This window comes from Elaeis guineensis, chromosome 13 (genome assembly GCF_000442705.2).
Source record: "Elaeis guineensis isolate ETL-2024a chromosome 13, EG11, whole genome shotgun sequence".
Lineage (NCBI taxonomy): Eukaryota > Viridiplantae > Streptophyta > Magnoliopsida > Arecales > Arecaceae > Elaeis > Elaeis guineensis.
The window spans coordinates 32,430,437-32,450,595 of NC_026005.2; the positions used below are offsets into that span (position 1 = coordinate 32,430,437).

The window sequence follows — 20,159 nt, forward strand, 5'->3', positions numbered from 1 at the left end:
CCATACAGCACCCATATGCGCCTCCATAGCCATGTTAGGGACAGGAGGAGAACCTCGCCCTAACATGAGCAAGGTCGAAGGTCTGGTTACTTTTAGATCGGATGGGGGGAGAGGCCACACAGCGCCCATATGCGCCTCCACAGCCATGTTAGGGACAGGAGGAGAACCTCGCCCTAACATGAGCAAGGTCGAAGACCCGGTTACTTGTAGACCGAATGGGGGGAGAGGCCACACAGCACCCACATGCGCCCCCACAACCATGATAGGGACAGGAGGAGAACCTCGCCCTAACATGAGCAAGGTCGAAGGCCCAGTTACTTGTAGACCGGATGGGGGGAGAGGCCACACAGCACCCATATGTGCCCCCACAGCTCTGTTAGGAACAAAAGGAGAACCTCATCCTAACCTGAGCTGAAACTGATCACATCAGAAATAGGGAAGAACCTAGTCTCGACACCAATTAAGGTCCAGCCGTTCGAGACCCAGCAAGAAAGAAGAAAACCTTCTCGGCGACCCTTCTACGCTATCACGACTTCGCAAAAGCTAGAGAGAACCCTTGCCTAAAAAAAAAAAAAAAAAAGGAGGGAAATGTGAAGGAACAGCGGCGGGCTACCCTAGCGAAAAATGGAGGCCGAACTACACTAAAATTATAAAGGACCTCATCTCCATGAAGAAGGAGGAAGAGAAAGTAAGATCTACGGTCACGAACAAAAAGGCAAATCAACACGGCGATGGCTAGAAACCTCCAAGCGGTGTCGACGCCGAACCAATCAAAAGCACAAGAAACTCGATAATGATGACCTAATATAAAGATGAACAAGAAACCTTCGAACAACATCAACATCACACGGGATAAAAATGAAAGAAGTCTGGCGCACGACAATTCAACACGACGTACGGGTAAGGTAACAAAGACCTTTTCATTTCATTAGCAAAATGTGCGTTACAGAGCCTGAAAGGCTGAAAAAAAATAAAAATAAAAATAAAAATAACAATAATGACAACAACAACGACAACAAACAGACAAGCGATAAAAGAAGACACTTAGAGGGATGAAAGATAAAAAGAGCCCTAAGGGGGCCCGACTTCCTCCGACTTCGAACTTTCGACTTCGACCCTCATCAGGGAGTGCCTTAAGCACTCGACTTCTTCTTCCAATTCCTTCTCTCTCATTAGCATTTTCATATATCTCCGATGAAGCCACTGGTTTTCGTTCTCTGCCTCTTGGTGCCTTTTTCTCAAGACCTCAGATTCTGCCTCTGCGTCCTTGACTGCCCGCTGCTCGTATACCAACTAGATCCTCAATTGCTGTAGTTCGACCTTCTCCTCTCCAAGGGCGACAGATAGCTCTTCTACGGTTCTTCTCAGGGATTGGAGTTCGTCGGGATCCCGAACGAGAGCAAACTGAGCTCCTTCAGCTAGCTGCCTTTGAAGGCGGGCAACCTCGTCGGTCGCCATCCTGAGCTTTCCCCTATAGTCGTCCACCTGGTTGCACCACCCGGCTCGATACGCGTTATAGCTCGCCTCGGCATCCTGGATATGTTGTTGAAGGTCGGAGAACTTCTTCGACCATTCCCATCGCTGTCGGCCCGAGTCGAAGGCCGGGATGAGCTTCCTGCCAACTGGCTAATCCTCTCCTGTACAGCCGACAGCTCCACTCTGAGAGAGCTGATCTTGGCAGCTTGGGTCCAAGATCGATCGCTGGCGCGCTTCTTATGTTCCTCGAGCTCCTTCTCGAAGTTTGCTTTCCTTCGGCTGTACTCCATGATCCCCTTCACGTGGAGGTTTCGAAAGTAGGTGGCCTCCGCGGTGGCCTCAGAATGGCTCCCCCTCAACTTGCGAAGTTCGCCCTCCATCTCCTTCATCCTTTTTGTTAAATGACGAACTTTCTTCCTCAGACGTTGGATCGTGGACTTCAGCGGAATCTCCTGTGGTAGGGGAAGCGCTTCGGCAGGACACTGCCATCGGGAGACAAAAGCGTCAAGGCACGTCTCATTGCAAAAAAAAAAAAAAAAAAAAAAGGAAGCAGAGTGGAGAAGCCCTCCAAAAGTTGAAACCCAATTTTATTGATTGAATATTTCTTAAAGATAAGAGGAAAAAAAAATTACAATAAAAGAAAAATACAAAGTCAGAGGTCTCAGACCTCTGAAATAGGAGTTGGGGAGCTCGGTGTTCCCAGAAGGGGGGCTGTGGTGGCAGTAGCAGTGGGAGAGGGATCGGCTTCATCTTCAGACGCCTCATCCAAGAAGCTGAGGTTGAGCTCGGGAAATTTCTTGACCACCTTCTCTTGACAGAGCTCGAATCATTTGATGAATGCTTCTTGGCCGAACTTGACGTTCAGGTCCCTCATCTCCGCAGAGGCCTTGAACTCCTCCACCACTAGAACTCTGGCCTCCGAGATCAGGATCGAAATCTGCTCCATCAAATTTGCGACCTCGGCCTCCACCTTCCTCACCGTCTCCTCCGAGGTCTGCTTTTCTTTCTCAAGGGCCTCTTGGAGGTTGACTACCTCGGCAGCCTTTTCTTTGAGGCGAGCAACTTCTGCCCGGTGACTCTCCTCCACCTGGATGGCATCCCTCCTCGCCCGGTTCGTCGCCTCGATATTGGCAAGGAGCTGGTGCCCGATCTGCAAGGGCGGCTAGGAGGTCAGAACGGAGGTTGAGAAGCTAATCAAATGAAGGTGCGAAGGGAAGGAGAAAGGTGAATCTATTTACCTCGAGAAAGGACCCTAGGGAGTCCCAAACCCGCTGTTCGAGATCGGCGCGATCAATCCTCTGGACGACTTCGGGCAGGATGCAGCCGTCGATCAGTCACTTTATCAGGTCCCTGTCATTAAAGGGATTCTCCTCCAGCTCTCCTTCGAAATCGAGGGACTCTTCGATGGCGGCTCGATGGCTACTCACCCTGTGGGCCACCGACTTCCTTCTCCTCTCCCTCTCGACCCCTGGTGCCTCCTCGAAGCGGACCCCCGAAGCGGGAGTCTCAGCGGAGGAACTCCTTGAAGAGGCCCGGGGAGCCGGAGGTTTAGCGTCTGAAGGAACGTCGACCGCGGGGGCCGCCTGGGCAGGCGTGGCTGAGCTCGTCTCCTTCATTCTGATCTTCTTTGCTGATCCGGAGGCCGCGGCGCCTTTTCTTTTGTGAGCTTTGAGGCCCCTGACGAGCTTCGTGCTGCTTCGGCATCCATTCCTAAGAAAAAAAAAAAGAAGAAGAGAGAGAAAAAGAGATCAGTAATGGAGTGAAAAAGGAAGAAGTGATGCATAAAAAAAAAAAAAAAAGAAGAGAGAGAGAAGAAGAGCGGGAGAAAAGAAAGGAAGGGAAAGATGGGATACTCGCAGGGTCCAGGGGGCTCAAGCCGATGTTGAACAAAAACTTCTCCTTCAGAAGGTTGGGAAGGGAAGGAGTTGAGTAACTAAGAAATTTTCGGGCGGCCTGAAGGTTGTCCTCCCCCAGGCTAGGAGCTCTGTGGACAGAGTCCCTTAGGGAGTCCCAAGGGGGCAATCCCAGTCTCAAGGTCGGGCATTGGACGAAGAGGTACTTCTCCTTCCAGTTGTGGATTGAAGAGGGAGCACCTTTCAGCAACCCCTTCTTGCCAAACTGGGAGGAGAAATACCATCAGTCCTTCACCGAGGGGTGGCGCTTGAAAGTGTAAAAATACCTAAACAAAGAAAGAGATGGCTGAACTTCGACTACGTGGCAAAGGGAGAGGAACCCTATCAAAAATCTAAAGAAATTCGGCGTAACTGAAGCTAAAGAAATGTCTAAAAAATAGAAAAGGGTGACAATGAAGGGCGGAAGCGGAAGTCGGAGTTCAGCACGGAAGGCCTCCTGATACAGGCAGAAACGGCCAGGTGGGGGGGTGCTAGCCCGATCGACGGGACCAGGAAGCTCCAGATCGTACTCCGAAGGAACTCCATACTGAACCCTTATCAGTAAAAGTTCATCCGGGGTCAGAGAATAGGGAATGGCACCCAGCGTAAAAATCGGGCGAGGCCCAGCCCTAGATATGGGTTCGTCTACAGTGTGGGGGTTCTGGGGGGCTAAGACGGACGAACTCCAGAAACCACTAGAGGCGGAGGTGCCAGAAGATATTTCAAACAAAGACCCTAAAAATCCTGGAGAAATCAGGCGGGACAAGAGGCGAAAGGTTTGTGGGGGACCAAACCAGAGGAATGCGCAGAAGAAAAATGGAGGAGAAAGGGCACCTAGATGGCAAGAAGAGAAATAAAAGTTCTGGGACTAACCTAGATCGCTCCAAAGGATGCAGAGGGGCGAGGACAGGGATGACTCGAAGAACGCTTAGGGCCAAGGTGGATGCCAAAGAGGGTCAGAGCTCTCGGAGAGAAGGCAGACACCGATAGAACTCTCAGGCAGAATGAGACTCTTGAAGGTGGAAAGGCGGGTTTAAATAGACCTTGGAATCCGGCGCTATAATGATCGCGGATCTCTCCAGGCCGCCCACACTCGTCACGTGTCCCACTCGCCACTGCAGGCAGCTAAAAGTGGCTAACAGCTGACAGAGCCATTACTGCGCCATACTTGGGCCAACGCTCTAGCGGGAATTCTGAAAGGTCCCTTCAGATCGTCCTGATTTGAAAAGACTCCAGCACGCGCGCATTAAATGCCAGAATATCTGAGGGCGATCGTGCGCAGGATTCAAGGGGGCAACTTCGGCTGTGAAAATTTCTCTGTACTTCCTTCATTCAAAACTCGAACTCGAAAGTAGGGAGACTGGTGTTGGGTATAAAAATATCCCCCAGCCGAAGTTCGTGACAGGAGTGACCCTCCGGGATTCTACCGACTTTCGACCTTCGGCGACATCTTTCCGAACCTCTCTGGCGGCCGAGCCTCCGCAACACTCCCAAGTTTTGCCGACGGATAAGCCCCCACCAGCTTCGACCGGATTCTTCACGACGGATGGACTCCACCCAAGTTTCCACGATGATCGACCACCTACTAGACTGCACCCGGACTCCTACGGGAGCCAGACTTCGTCTCCGACTTCAATTGCAGGTAGACTTCGTCCGGACTCCTACGGGAGCCAGACTTCGTCCCCGACTCCGACTGCAGGAAGACTTCGTCCGAACTCCTACGAGAGCCAGACTTTGTCCCCGATTTCAATTGCAGGTAGACTTCGTCCGGACTCCTACGGGAGTCGGACTTCGTCTCCGACTCTGGCTACAGGAAGACTTCGCCCGGACTCCTACGGGAGCCGGACTTCATCCCCGACTTCGGCTGCAGGAAGACTTCGTTCGGACTCCTACGGGATCCGGACTTCATCCCTGACTTCAATTGCAGGTAGACTTCGCCCGAACTCCTACAAGAGCCGGACTCCGAGCTTCTATTGCAAGCGACCCACTCTGAGTTTTCGCTGCAAACGATCTACTTCAAATTTCTACCACGAGCGGTCCGTGCCGGATTCCCACCATAAACCTTCACCTGAGCTTCCATTATGGACGAATTCCTTTCGGATCTCTGTTGCAGACAGGCCTTGGCCGAAACTCCTCGACAAATGATCCCCATCCGGGCTTCTACGGAGATCGGACTCCGACCGAACTTCTATAAGCGGGCAAATGCCGTGCTCACGGAATCCAGTAGCTGGACCCCTCCAGCGGATGAACCTCTCCAGTGCCATCCGACATCTATTGCCGGTCGACCCTCTACCGAAGTCTGCACGAAACCGGACTACGTCTGCGGAAAGCCTCTGATCGAGCTCCCACGGCGAGTGGTCCTCGCCTGCAGCCTTAACGCCCAAGGCGCCCAATAGGATTTGCAACATCCGAGCTCCTCTCGGATGGATGGCTACCTCTCTCCGCCAGGCACCTCAACCGAACTTTGGCCGGCAGGCCCGGACCCCCTGGCAGCCCACAGTAATGGCCACGACTCTACTCCGCTTCCTACGACAGATCCCACACGGCTCCATCACTCCCTGGCAGGCCTCATTAACGACCACGACTCTGCTCCACTTCCTGCGACGGATCCCATGTGGCTCCATCACTCCCTGACAGACCACAATAACGACCACGACTCTGCTCCACTTCCTGCGACGGATACCGCACGGCTCCTCCATCCTCTGGCAAGTCGCGACAACGGATGCCGCTCCACTCCCCGCAACAGACTCCACGTGGCAGGTCCCGGTGATGGCCACGATTCCACTCCACTACTCTTCACAACAAACTCCTCCTGACCCCGAGCGGCCCACTGCCAGACGGTTACAAACATCGCTATCAGTCTGTTGCACCCTCCGCCTATAAAAGGGGGACCCCAGATACGTAATTCTCTAAGCTCTAATTTCTATCCCAAAACTCTGCTAAAATTTTTGTTCGAGCACTCCATTCTTATTGAGGCAGAGAACTGACTTGAGCATCGGAGGATCTTGCCAGAGCACCCCCAACTCTGGTTTAGACTTTCTTTGCAGATCCCGGCGGCGACCGCGACTCCCTCGACTGCAGCTTCTCCGACGCAGGCGGATTTTTGCTCCAACAAATATATTACATGTGGGGTTAAAAGGTTTAACCGACATCATTTTCATTGTTACTTCAAAAAGATTTTAAAATCTATACATACAATCCTATCCATTTTCTAACATACTCCTTTCTATCAAGATCGATAGATCCCATCTAGACGCACACCTTGCTTCTACAGCTCAACCAACTGTAGCCATTATCCACTACAAAAATTCATAATCAAATCAATGCTTATGTAGTCAAACTATAGTAGCCTAACTGCGAGTAACTGTGACACTGTAGGTCAAAGGATTAGTTATACAACTACAATATCGAGATGATCACTGACGATTAGATAGAAATCTATGTGATCTCTCGTATGGTCACGCTTAGTACTAGTTGTTCTCTAACAACTACTCACACTTGCTGCTTTGTGTCTCTATACCATAGATTAGGGACTCATCTATCCCGAAGAAAGCAAACCATACGTCGGTCTATCTAGATCGATCACCATCTCTATAACTATCTTATAACTGGGAGCAATTAGAAATCGATTATATATACCTCTAATTCTCAATACTTAAGAATATATATCATAACATCAATTTCATGGATGATTCAAGGACATATAACACTTGAATGGAAAAAAAAACTTATCCTTTATTGATTAAATCAATAGTTAAGTATAAATATGTGTCATAGAATAAAATATATCCATCAACAATTGACTTCTAAGATATACATCTAACACAATATTAACAGATGCAAGTGGTCATAGTGATGAAATACTAAAACAATTATTGAATGAGATGCAAAAAAAGTTTAACAAAAATTGGTCTCAGTGCAATAATTTATTAGTAATTACCTCTATTTTGGATCTCAGATCAAAGTTAATATTTATAGAATTTTGTTATGAAAGAGCATTTGATGCGAAAGAGGGAAAGAAAAGAATTGATATTATTTGTGCTTGTCTTTACAAACTTTATAATGAGTATTCAGATGCAACAAAAATGCAATCAGCTATAGATTCGAATGAGCTAACATCTGATTTTGGTGTACAAAGTGATGTGAATTTAGTTTCTTCATTTCACATGAATAAAATAAATTTTGATATAAATTTTATTCAGTTTAGAAGTCAAAGTTCCTCCAAACAATCAAAGAGATCAGAGCTGGATAGTTATTTGGATGATGATGCACTTCCTGATTTGAAGGATAAAAACTTTGATATCTTGTCATGATGGAAGAATAATACAGCAGTTTATCCTGTACTATCAAGAATGGCTCGAGATATTCTCGCTATTCCAATCTCTACCATTTCTTCAGAGTCGGCATTTAGCAATGATGGTAGAGTTGTAGATCAGTATTAGAGTTCTTTGAGTCCATCTACTATCGAGGCCTTAGTTTATACGCAAGATGGGCTTCGTGAAGAATATGACGAAGGTATACAAATTTTTTATATTTATGCTAATAATTTATTATGCTAATATTTTAAATATTTGAAATTGATATTTATGTTAACATTTAACAGATACAAATTCCTCAAGTTTTATAAAATTGAATGCAGATGATGGTACAAATGCAGATGATGATTGATAGATCCAGCTATGAAAAATATCCGTGTCTTGATGATATAGTCTCAAGGAATGAGCTTCACATTGTGTCATATTAGTTTAGCTCTATGTGGTTTTTTTTGGTTTATTGATAAACAATAGCTGATGGTAATATTATCCTACTTTGATAAACAGCTCTGGCTCAAACCATAATTTACTGAGTTTCTTGTATGACATCCTTTAATATTTCAAGTTTATGGCACTAGTTGAAGCTATGCTTATTTGCTGTGTTCAATTTACTCAGCTGTTGGTTTTTAATTACTTGTGTTCAATTTACTTATTTGGCTGGATCAGCACCCATCCAGCTATACTCGTGCAGGAAAAGTGGTGATGACAGACATTCAGGCAAGTAGAATATTGGTTTAATCTTTTTCCATTGCCAAATCATCTTTTTGTTTCTTGTGATCTTTGGTTTTCCTTTTTTTTTTTTTTTGACCTTTGATCAAATGGTGAAGTTGCGGCGAGTTGATCTGGTTTACCTTGCCTTTATATGCTCTGCAAGCCTATTCTTGTTCTCCTTTTTTATAAATTAGAATACTGCCAATCCTCTTGCTTTTGACTGCCAATCATTATTCTCTTTTATTTTCTATTTCAGTGGATCTGTGGACTGTGGGTGGTAGTATTTACTAGATACTTTGTATTTTTTTTCTCTGCTAATAGGAGGCTTAGATCTTTCTGCGATCAAACCTGAGCACAATGATAGTTTTCTGTAATTAATGTTTTAGGATTTGATGCCAGCAAGTGCCGATGATGGTTGTAAATATACTTGAGCAAATAGCAATTACTATGAAAAGACATCAATCTGATGCTCACTTTGCTTTTTGCACTGCAGATCTTTGAGCAATTTGGGTGCTCTTGTAATATGTGTTCTTGCTGGAGTTTAGCCACTGCATCTTTAAATTTCTGCAGCATGATTTTAGAAGTTATTTAACTCTGAGAACTGTTTTACCTTCATTTTTTTTTTTTTTTTTTGAAATCCTCATTATGTTTCATTTAATCTTTTGGTTTTTGGCAGACATCAGACTGTATAATTTTTTCTGGATAAAATTTTGACTGATATGAGACTGATATTAGACTGCAGCGTGTTTAATTTTTCTGGATAGTAGCTTAATTTTTCATTTGGGCCAATTGCAAACAATCTGGGCCGGGCTCGCGCTTGAGTCCGACCCACCGTAAATAATCTAGGCCGGTCCGAATACATTCGGGCCGGGCTCTGATCTCATATTTTTAAAAATTTTTGGATTTAAGCACGGTGCGAAGCTCTAAAGAAATTTCAGACTAGGCTCGGATAGGGATGTGGCTCGATCCAGTTCCAGCCTCGCATAGGTATGTCCAGTGTTTGTGCCAAATGTCTTTTTTTTTTTTTTTTCTTGGATAAGGGTTCCAAGTATCATTTGGCTGCTTAAATTTTTGGAAAAAGCTGAAAATGGGAACACGCAACCTGAATTATGTGAGATTGCAAAATTATTCTTAGCCCATTATAGTATATTTTATATGATGATGTTAATATTTTAAGGTAACACCAATATTAGAGAATCATATTACATTATATATTTTATTAATATAGAATCTGAGAATATTTTATATGAGTAATATTAATATTTTAATATAACATCAAACTCAAAGCATAATTTTCTTGTATCATAATATTACTTTTATAATATTGTGATGTAAATATAAATAATTTATAGCACTATTAATAGAATCATATGAATGTAATATTTTGGTTTATAATACTAAAATTAAATAGTTATTTATTATCATGTAAATAAAATATCATGTATTAATTCTATAATATAATATTGTAACATGAAATTTTATGTTAGTATATGAAATATTAAGTATTTATATATTATAACAGAAATATTATTTTAGTAATATTGTTATGTTATAATAATACTATATTATTGTAGCTCACAAAATATTAATAAGTTAATTTATTATAGTATAATACTATGATATCATAACAATTTACTATTGTAATATTTTATTATAGTATTCAAAAGAATTTATTATAGTATTAAAAAGAGTTTATTATAATATTTATAATTAATAATAAAAGGTTGCGCATCTGCTGAACAAGGCTCCCTGAATAATGGATGAATAACCATAAAGAATAAGCAAAAGGCTATTCCAACGTAGGCTTGGAATAGCTTATACTCCAAAATATTTGCATAAAATGGTTTGATGACGCATAGCCTATTCCAAGTACATGCTCATTTTGAAATGATATTTGGTTGTTATAAGATCTCATTTAAGTATTATGCTCCTGGTAAACCCTACCTATATGAATTTGTAAGTTAGTGACCAATAAATATAAACTATACATTTACAAAATATAAATATAAAATAAACATAACATGTGGGCACACCAGGCCATGCTTTATTCACTGGTGTTCGGAAGCGATCCTTCGACTTGAAGTGGAAATTCTTTCTCCTATAGATTGGTGATCCGGACTATTTCCCTCTCAAGGATGAAGCTTTTTCCCCTCATCTCAATGGCCGACCTAGACCCCCGTCCTTCTCCTTTATTTTTCTTATTTGGAGTCATCAAAAAACGAAAGAAACCCCAGCTGACTTTACATGAATTAGTAAGCTAGGCACCAGTAAAATAATTGAATATCAATTTTGGGTTCATTTGTTAATTCCTTCATGAACTAAATAATTGGTCAGCTCTGCCAATTTTACTTGAAAGAGAGAATTTATGGACAGGTAAATAGTTTTCATTCAGGTCTTTTAACAACTGTTTCCACCACCTATTTGAAGCTGGAATGAGTTGCGAACTTTGCAGGTGCTCTGATAAATTCGTCATGTGCTTTGCTTCAAATTCAGGGAGCACTCACTTATTTTAAACCAAGCAATTTGTAAATTTCTGTTATGTCAATTTGGAGCTCTACACTGCATGCTTTGTGATTTGAAATCTCTGATGTTCGACCACACAAGCCGTGGTGCGGTGTCCAAATGAAATTATGGTGCAAGGAAAAATATCAAACAGCGTCACAGGTCTGGGCCCCTCACTGAAACGACATTCCAGCAGTGTGTGGCATGGCAGCAGCAAAGAGAATACAACAACCCTGGTTGCTCGGGTGCATCGCTGCGGGTTTCCGCTTTTCAGTTTTTGTCTGCAGAAGCGAAAAAATCGAAATAGAAATTGACTGCTGGTCGCACAGTCGCTACCACCATCAAATAGAATTCAAAGGTTTACATAATAAGTTCTGGATTTTAATTCTTAAAGAACAAGTTGGATTTAGTCATCCTGGAAATTGGAAATTGTATAGTTTCAAAAACGATGCCGAGCGTGACCTTAGCTATTGCTCCTTGAAATTTTTAAACATGTTGGTGAAGCGTCAGATGACAATGTCTTGGAAGGCAAGAGTGGCTCTCTGCCAAGGCCAGACTCCAACGGCCGTTCAGGTCTGGAGCATGGAGTTCAGGCTCATCGACGATCCTCGAAACGACGGAAGTGCCAGGTCACCTCCAGAAACCACCATTCTCTCTCTCTCTCTCTCTCTCTCTCTCTCTCTCTCCCCCCTCCCTCCCTCGATGCTAAGGGAGAAGTAGGGACACTTGAGAAAACTCCTCTCAGAACAAAAGGGAGGAATAGGGGAATTCCAGAACTCAAGACGGAAAGTTTTTCAACCTACCAACAATACCCTTCTCATCATTTGAAGAAAAAAAAAAACCAGCCCGGCCGTGCATCCACGTCATCAGATGCCCCAACGTTCGTGTCCCATTCACCTGTTTCACATGGCGTCCAAACGAAAGATGTGCCTCTCCTGATGGAACAACATATGCACTCCACTATTCACTGAATAAACCTTGCAGCGCGCCCGACATCTCTAAATTTCCATATTTTCGCAATCAACGGCTCAAGTAGACCATAAATTCACCAGCACTTCCTTTATACATGCAAGAAGAATAGAGAAATCTCTGGTAGAAAAAAATTTTAGCTATTCCTACACAACCTCACCTTCCCTTTGTACAAATGAATGATACATGCAACCTGACTGCCATAAATAAACACCACGTTGATACAAGAAAAACAACATTCTTCATTCCCAAGCTTCCAAAACTCAAGACATGTACAATTCAATATATGAATATATGGTGAAGTCACCTAGGACCTGAAAGCTCGATTGCTTCTACCACAAGTGAAGAGTCCTCTACAAAGTCCAGGTACTTCGGAGGTGGTTGCTCACAGGAACGAGACTTTGGTGTTTCAATCTTCTGCGAGGCCTCCCATTTTTCTGCCAGACCATCACCTTCCAACATTCTCACCACTTCTGACATCTTGGGCCGGTGGGATGGATGGAATTGGGTGCAGAGGAGAGCCACTTGAACCATCTCCTCAAGCTCAACCCTGTCATAGTTGTTTTTAAGGTCCTTATCCACCATCACTCTCAGCTTGTTCTCTTGATGGAGTTTCTTCACCTGCAAATAAGAAGTGACCATTAGCTAACTACACCTACGGTATGGTGGAAACTGTATCATTAGGTCCTCATACAGCTGCTTGCTACCACAAAACAGACTGCTGACTGACTGCATCAATAACAATCCGGTAGGATGAAGGTCATACAATCCTAACTCATAACTTCTTTTCTTCAATTTAAATGGACCGTAGAATGACAGCAGAATAATGCCTCTCAGATTTCTAAGTCAACTGTCATATAGTCACAGCTATCTATCTAACTTCTTAGCTTATTTATTTTGATGCAACATGGTAGGTCTTGAAGAGAAAGGATAGGCACTTGTCCCCATCAAAAATCCAGAGATAGCAGCAGAGATTTTTCTTTTTGGCTTTCCTTCCTCATCTTCTAAAGATCAAATTTTCCATTTCATAAAAGTTCCCGGTAAGTTTTCGATCCATAATTTATGATCGAAAGAGGTAATCTCTAAGTGGTTTTGCACTCTAAAAGATTTGAGTAAGAACATGCTTGCGCTGGTCCCATAGTAAAGACTGGTGATTGACAAACCATGTAGCTCACTCAGATACTGCAGTGCGTTTTCTTAGTGAGAGATGCCTCAAGTACTGTCCGGAGGTAGAGGCTCTGACTTGAGTCACAATATATCAAAAACAGGGCCATGGGATTGCAATGTAGTAAAGAGCGGGAAAACCTGTTTTTTTCTCTTTTTTTTTTTTTTTTTTTCAGCAGGGTTGGGGTGGGGGGTTCCCTTTTCTTCTGAGGGCAAAAAGGACATGCAAGCAATGTTTCTCTAGAAAATAGGTGACTAATAGCTCCACTCAGAATACTGAGATATACTGATTTATTTTGGAGAGAAATCCAATTGACTCCCAAAATTGTGATACAACTCAATTATTCAAGAGTAATACCCCAGATCAAGTTCTTTATTCATGCAGTGCCTTACTGCTTTATGGTTCTACATGTGCAAAAGAGTGAAACAGTGAGCTTACCCAATCCAGCATTACTCCTTTCTGGTTTGCCAGCCTGCCAAAATCCAGTGCCTTCTGACCAGTAATCAGCTCAAGTAGCAGGATGCCAAAGCCAAAGACATCAGTCTTCTCTGATGACTGACCTGTGGACAAGTATTCTGGAGCTATATGCCCAACTGTCCCACGCACTGCTGTTGTAACATGTGATTCCTGATGATCCAAGAGCTTTGCCAAACCAAAATCCCCAACAACTGCTTCAAATTCTTCATCGAGAAGAATATTGGCAGCTTTAACGTCACGATGAATAATTTTTGGGTCACACTGCTCATGCAAATACAACAATCCCCGTGCTGTCCCCAAAGCTATCCTCTTTCGCCTTGACCAGTCTAAAGCTGGCCTCCCGTGAATATGTTCTGCCAGAAAAAAAGGAACAAAATACAAGCACAACAATAACAGTCATGTGTGACTTGGTCAAAGAGCAGCAAGTTTAAAAATATTTGATGCTTTAGTCATGTTTGTGAAAATTAGTTTATATATCTTAATATAAAACTGCATTTTGATACATTTCATTATTCTACCAGCAGAGGAGATACAAGGCAGAAACAAGTGGCAAAAGCAAGTGCAAATGGCAGCTCGAAGAAAGTACAAGGGGGAATGACACGAAATGCTCTTGGAAAGTACAAGTACTAAGGAATAGGTAAACCATCTCCAGATGTTTTCCACTAAATTATATAGAGCTAAAATCATTTTACATGTATTCTTGGTGATTTCTGTTTGGAGGTGGTTTCTGCTAGGAGGGGAAATGTGGTAGTTATGGCTCCCCGTAAGCTTTTCTGAAGAAAATACATAGCATGATGGTACAAAATTTCCCAGTAGCCATGCAGGAATGGCCATGTTATGACAGTCATAATGCTGTTAACTCAGAAGCCTAGAATGGCAAAAACACATTGAATCATGACTATTATCACAAACAATGCACCACATATCACAAGAAATAGAACGAAGGGTCGCTGTAGGACCATTCCTTTGCAAAATAATTACCATGCTTCTTGCTAATATCACAACTTTCAAACAAGAGAGTCATATTTCATTACAGGTAAATGATGGAAAAAAAAAACACTTCCAAGATATTAAAAAATAATGACGAATATTTTCATTGTTTTAGCTGATAAGCCATGTTACCAATCATTTGATGTTATAATACCCAAGGACAACGATATAAGCAATCTAAAATAGTAGATGCTTTTCATGTATCACAGTATTAATGGACACCTATCTCATACAGTTACTTGGAGTTTCTACTGTGCTCATGATAGGAAACGTTTAAAATTTTCTGGCATAAATAGCAGAATATCTATGCACTAATACTAACTCGTGATGGCTGGTTTAAATTATGCCAAAGCAGAGTATATGCAGGCCACCCCAAGTACACACCTCTTAATTGAGAAGCAACACTTCCATTTGGCATGTAAGGGTAGACAAGTAGTCTCTCATTCTCAGTTGTGCAGAATCCACAAAGTCTAAGGAGATTCCGATGAACTGCCAAGCTTATCATTTCAACTTCAGTCTGAAACTGAACTTCTCCACCAATGGCATTGGAATCTTTCAGCCTTTTAACAGCTACAGTTGTGCCATCACGCAAGCATCCTTTGTACACAATACCATAACCCCCTTTTCCTAAAATGTTTTTTGCACTGAAATTATTGGTAGCTACTCGAAGCTCCTTGAAGGAATAACGTTTCAAATGACCCAAGCATATTTCTGGGTCATATTGATCTGAAAAGAACAAGTTATTTCAGAATAAGCCCATGATGTATATGACCAAACACATATTCAAACTTTACCAAATTTGAATGATGCATTTCTACCATTCAGTCATAAGAAATAAAACTGTCACATTACTACATGGTAACACCACCTTGGATCTTACATGAAGCAGACAATTGTACAAGCAAATTAACAATCCGCAGAAAATAATGAGACCCCCATTTTTTGTCTCTTTCTCTAGGATAGCTCTTTTTTATGACACTTGCACCTAAAAGCTAAATAAGATAAGATGATCAATTGCAACCAAACTAAAGAATATACCTAGGAAACAAAAATAACTGAATCCCTAATAATTCAATATAAGTCACAACTAAGGTTACACGAGATTGTGCATTTTGTTGTAACCTAAGCTAGGTTTCTATCCTCTTAAATGCTTAATTGCAATTTGGTTCGGTTAATCTATTGCTGAAGTGGAAATACTTTGCCTTCTCAAAGACAACACTATTGTGTAGGAACATCATGAGTTTATTCGTTCTCTTATCTGACTAGACAATCACTGCAGAACTGTTCCAGATGCTTGAAGCATGTTTTAGTAATATGAGCTTTTTTCTGGATTGATAGGATATGTTTCATGTATACCTTTTCAATGCTGCACATCTGTCACTTCTATGTGTAGAGTCAGAGGATGAGTAGGGGTTCATTCATGTGCTCATCTTTCTTAAAACCATTTGCTGTGACTTCATCTCATCCCTGCATTTATGATAGACCTTAAATTTAATATCATGAACAGATTGTATGTTTTTTAAGTATCCACATTGTACATTTTTTAAGCTTGTTTTATTTGTCATTGCTTGTTTGAATTAATATACTGCCAGTTCATATTAGTTTATCTTGAACATTTCATAATAGTTTAGCACAATATTTAGAATTTTTATAACCAATCAATGCATGTATTGGTGTTTGTTTATGATGCTAGGTTTATTTAGATGAAATAAAAACATTATTTGAGTATTTAGAAAATGACCTTTGCCAATAAGTAATTAATCAATTGAAAGTTTCCTAGATTAAATTAAGAGAGGAGAAAAGAAGATGGAATTCTCATAGCATTACTTGGAATGTTGGTTGCAACAAGACAGTGCCACTCACAATTAGGAAGCAACTGAAATTTGCCTAGATTAAATTAAGAGAGGAGAAAAGAAGAGGGAGTTCTCATAGCATCAGTCAGAATGTTGGTTGCAAAAAGACAGTGCCAAGCATCCTTTTGTGGCAGTGCATGCCAAGCATCAGCAGTTAACATAGAACAAGACCTTGTGCACCATGTTGACTTCGGACCAGCAAGAGCACGATATATAATGCGCTACTGTTTGCATAATGTCAAAAGAGAAAAAAAAGAAAAAATAAAAATAAAGAGAGATGTACAAGATTGGGATCTCATTAATTATTTTTATGGTACTACACAGTAACATACGAATACAAGCCACTGACATGGTGAATTTACATAAAGCTTCAAACTCAAAGCAGACTACTTTTTAGAGAATAGAGAAGAAAATGAGAGGAAATTCAAATTGGAAAAAAAAAAAAAAAAAACTTACCATTTACGTCAAAGAAAATCTGTTGATTGTGTCTATGCTGCCACCAAAGAAGCAAGCCAGCAGCAATGACTATTACAGTAATAGAACCAATACTTGCACCAGATGCAATAGCCACACGATGGTTTCTTGTCACTCCAGGTTGTGGCTGAGCTGAGAAACCCAATATGCCTATTGATTAGAATAATCATTGGAGGAAATAACTGAAGTATTTTCAGATAACTCATTATCTGGGAGAATAAAAATTCTCATACCCTTCAGATCATCTGGTGGATATGAAAGTGGGTCCAGAGACACAGAAGAGCAATTGTTTCTGGAGTGTGACCCACATATCAAAGGATTTCCAACAATACTGGCAGCACATTCAAGAATTCTTAGTGATATGCTGCAATTTTAACCTCTGACACTATAAGTAATGAAATGAAAAAAAGGGGGGAAGAAAAAGAACTACTTACTTGAAAGTTCTTGCAGATATATTGGGTAAGGAACCACTCAAATTGTTAAATGAAAGGTCCCTACAATCAGAATCAACTTTAATAAGACACAAATTGAAACCAAGGAAAAAACAAAAAATGGAAAACTACACGTATCTATATAGCTTGAGAAAAGGACGAAGAGTTGGAGGACACAAGGACATACAGAAGAGTGAGACCTTTGATGTTGGAAAATGAATCAGGGCAAGGTCCAGATAAGCTGTTGTTGTTCAGTCGCCTAGCTTACCCAAACCAGAACATAAAAGAGATCAAAAAAAGTGGTTAGCTTCCATGTACATGAGATTAACAGGAAAATACATGATAATTCTACTAAATTAAATAATTAATTTGTTTGGGAAGTACAATAAGAAATTTCTAAATCTTACAGATAATTCAGATTCTTTAGCTCTCCTAATGAAATTGGTATTCCACCATCGAACTGATTGCTAGAAAGGTCCAGCGTCTGGAGCTTCTCCAACTTACCGATATCAGTAGGGATAGGTCCAGAAATCACATTGTTCTGTAGAAGCCTATAGAAACAAATGGCACATCTCATTTACCACAGAAACCAATGAGCTAAAGGCATCGATAAATCTCAACAGCAAAACGGTGAATATGAAACTTTCAGCTCTGGAATGACAAGAGAACATTTTGTTTTCCCAATGGCTTACATTATATGATTGGGCCTTTTCTTTATCTTAGAGAATATGATTGTTTATACAAAAGAGTCAGGCGGTAGTCTACTTTAAACTTACACGGACTGCAGATTCGTAAGATTTCCAATCCCTGGCGATAAAGTCCCAGATAAGCTTTGGCTGGGCATTCCTCTGGCGATTAATTAGAAAAAAACATAACAAAAATAAGAGAGCAGCAATTACCAAATGATATGTAAATGAGGACATGGTCAGATGCCGTGAAAAGGCGCATTTTTTTTTTTTTTGGTCTTACAGAGCAGAAACATATCCATCAACAGAGCAGGTAACCATTCTCCAGCTGCATGGATCCACTGAGTTGATATCCCAGTTCTCCAAAACATTATATGGGTCATTTAGCTCCATCTTTATGGCCATCAACGCAACCACTGCATTTGTAGAAGAACAAAATCAAATGCCATCGACATATGGGTTTCATGTCCCGATAGTTATTCTTGTTCAAAAAAAAGAAAAAAAAAAAAAGCAAAGGAAAGGGAACGAAAGCGTGGGGAAGTTTTGCGGAGCCTGAATATAGTGAACTAAAAGCTTGGGCAGAAAATGAAAGCTACCGCTGTCTTCAAATGAGGCAGGGAAACAATGACTGATTGAATGTTACATGGAAGTCCCATTCATATTTTCCAAGAGACAGGGAGGGATGGACTAAAGAAGAAGAAGAAGAAGGTGCAATGGTGAAAAAAGGGGGAGGGAGGGAAAGGGAGGGGGCGAGAGAGAGAAAGAATGAAGCTCAAGATCCACTGACCTTCATAGTTTATACCGGAGGGTGAAAGAGTAGCAGCAGACGCCAGCGGCCCTGCCCATAGCAGCAAGCCAAGCATCCAAAAAGAGAAGCCCGAAACCCTCCTTTCCATGCTCTGTGTCCACTCCAAACTCCCTCCCTTTTCCACCCTTATACGCCCAGCCCATCTGCCACGGCCACCGCACCCTCACCAACCCCGCACCCGAAAAGCATCTCGCCAATTCCAAACTGGGACGCACTCGTCAGTCCAAGACCGCCATGAGCGGCCAGCAGGGAGCCACCTTTCCGACCAAACCCAGATGACTCTCTCTCTCAGGCCAGAAGATACCAACAAAAGGAACCAGCTTCCCAGCCACGCTCCATCCAAAAGGCCCCCAGATGCAAGATCCAAGGCTTGAAGGCAAAAGAGACAGATTTTTTATCGGAAGGAATCCTCTGCTTTTGCTCCTCTTCCTCCTCCTCTCCAGCAGCGTCGTCAGAGGACTTGGTTGATATATACGATTGTTAACCAGATTTGTCCGCTTCTGCGCTTTCCCCTTCCTCCTCTTCCCCTTCCTCCTCTCCCACAGTCCCAGCCAGAGGAGAGAGAAAGAGAGACGCTTCCGCTCTGATATGCTTGTGTGGGAACACACACAAAGACAGAGAGAAGAGATGGGAGCCACAGCAGCAGCACGCTGCAACCAAACACGCAAAGAGCCAAGGCTAACTGCCAAACGCGACACGCTTGCAGATGCCACAGAGAGAGAGAGAGAGAGAGAGCCGAGCTTCAGAAATAAGTTATATTATATTATTGATTGTAAAATTATAAAAAGGACGAGCTTCAAAAAATTAGAATTTTATTTCACCAAAAAAAAAAAAGGAGTTTTATTGCTCTTGAGTTTTTGCTTTTGTGAAGAAGAAAAGAAAAAGGAATTAAGGGTAGCCGGTTGATGTGTCGCATCACTTGCGGTACGTTCACCTGCTTCACGCCTGCACTCAGGCCAATGAGCAATAAACGATTCCTGTGCCAGAAAAACAACGAACGATTCTGTCGATGCCGATGCCGATGCCCTTTTTTTGTCTAGCAATCTCCCAGTGCTGAAGGATGCAGTCACGTTGAAGAATTCCTCTCTGATTGTATCAAAAAAAAAAAAAAAATTCCTTTCTGATCCTGATTTATGAGTACAAAAGCAGCAGCTAGATACGTGTTTAGAGCTTTCCCAGAAAAAGAAACATAAAAAAGAAAAAAACGTGGGTAGAGCGATCACGGTTGTTTCCTTCGGGCGAAAGAATGATACAGCTCTTTTGCATGAATCCACCGGGTAGATCTCAAACCATTTCAAACTCCATCATTCATCCATGCATTCCAAACTCCATTCATCCGTATGTGCAGTTCTCAAAGCGAGCAGTGGACATGAAGGATACAACTGGGATCCCAAGTTCAAATACCTCCATGC

General features: G+C 42.2%; 1 protein-coding gene across 1 annotated transcript; it reads right to left on the bottom strand.

The window, feature by feature from the left end:
* Positions 1 to 11,927: 11,927 nt before the first annotated feature.
* LOC105036317 (protein NSP-INTERACTING KINASE 3) lies at positions 11,928 to 19,467 on the bottom strand. Its single transcript, XM_010912086.3, has 11 exons — positions 18,727 to 19,467; positions 18,223 to 18,355; positions 18,030 to 18,101; positions 17,661 to 17,804; positions 17,441 to 17,512; positions 17,257 to 17,316; positions 17,056 to 17,153; positions 16,805 to 16,954; positions 14,880 to 15,221; positions 13,467 to 13,858; positions 11,928 to 12,484 (listed from the first exon to the last, which is right to left on the bottom strand). The coding sequence occupies exons 1-11, from the start codon at positions 18,833 to 18,835 to the stop codon at positions 12,167 to 12,169; spliced, it is 1,890 nt and encodes a 629-aa protein (XP_010910388.1). The 5' UTR covers positions 18,836 to 19,467; the 3' UTR covers positions 11,928 to 12,166.
* Between the last annotated feature and the right edge of the window lie 692 nt (positions 19,468 to 20,159).

Coding starts and splice junctions, on each gene's coding strand:
- LOC105036317 (XM_010912086.3), bottom strand. CDS start 18,835: ATGGAAAGGAGGGTTTCGGGCTTCTCTTTTTGGATGCTTGGCTTGCTG. Junction 18,102..18,222: donor GATGGATATGTTTCTGCTCT/GTAAGACCAAAA, acceptor ATTAATCGCCAG/AGGAATGCCCAGCCAAAGCT. Junction 17,513..17,660: donor CTAAAGAATCTGAATTATCT/GTAAGATTTAGA, acceptor TGGGTAAGCTAG/GCGACTGAACAACAACAGCT.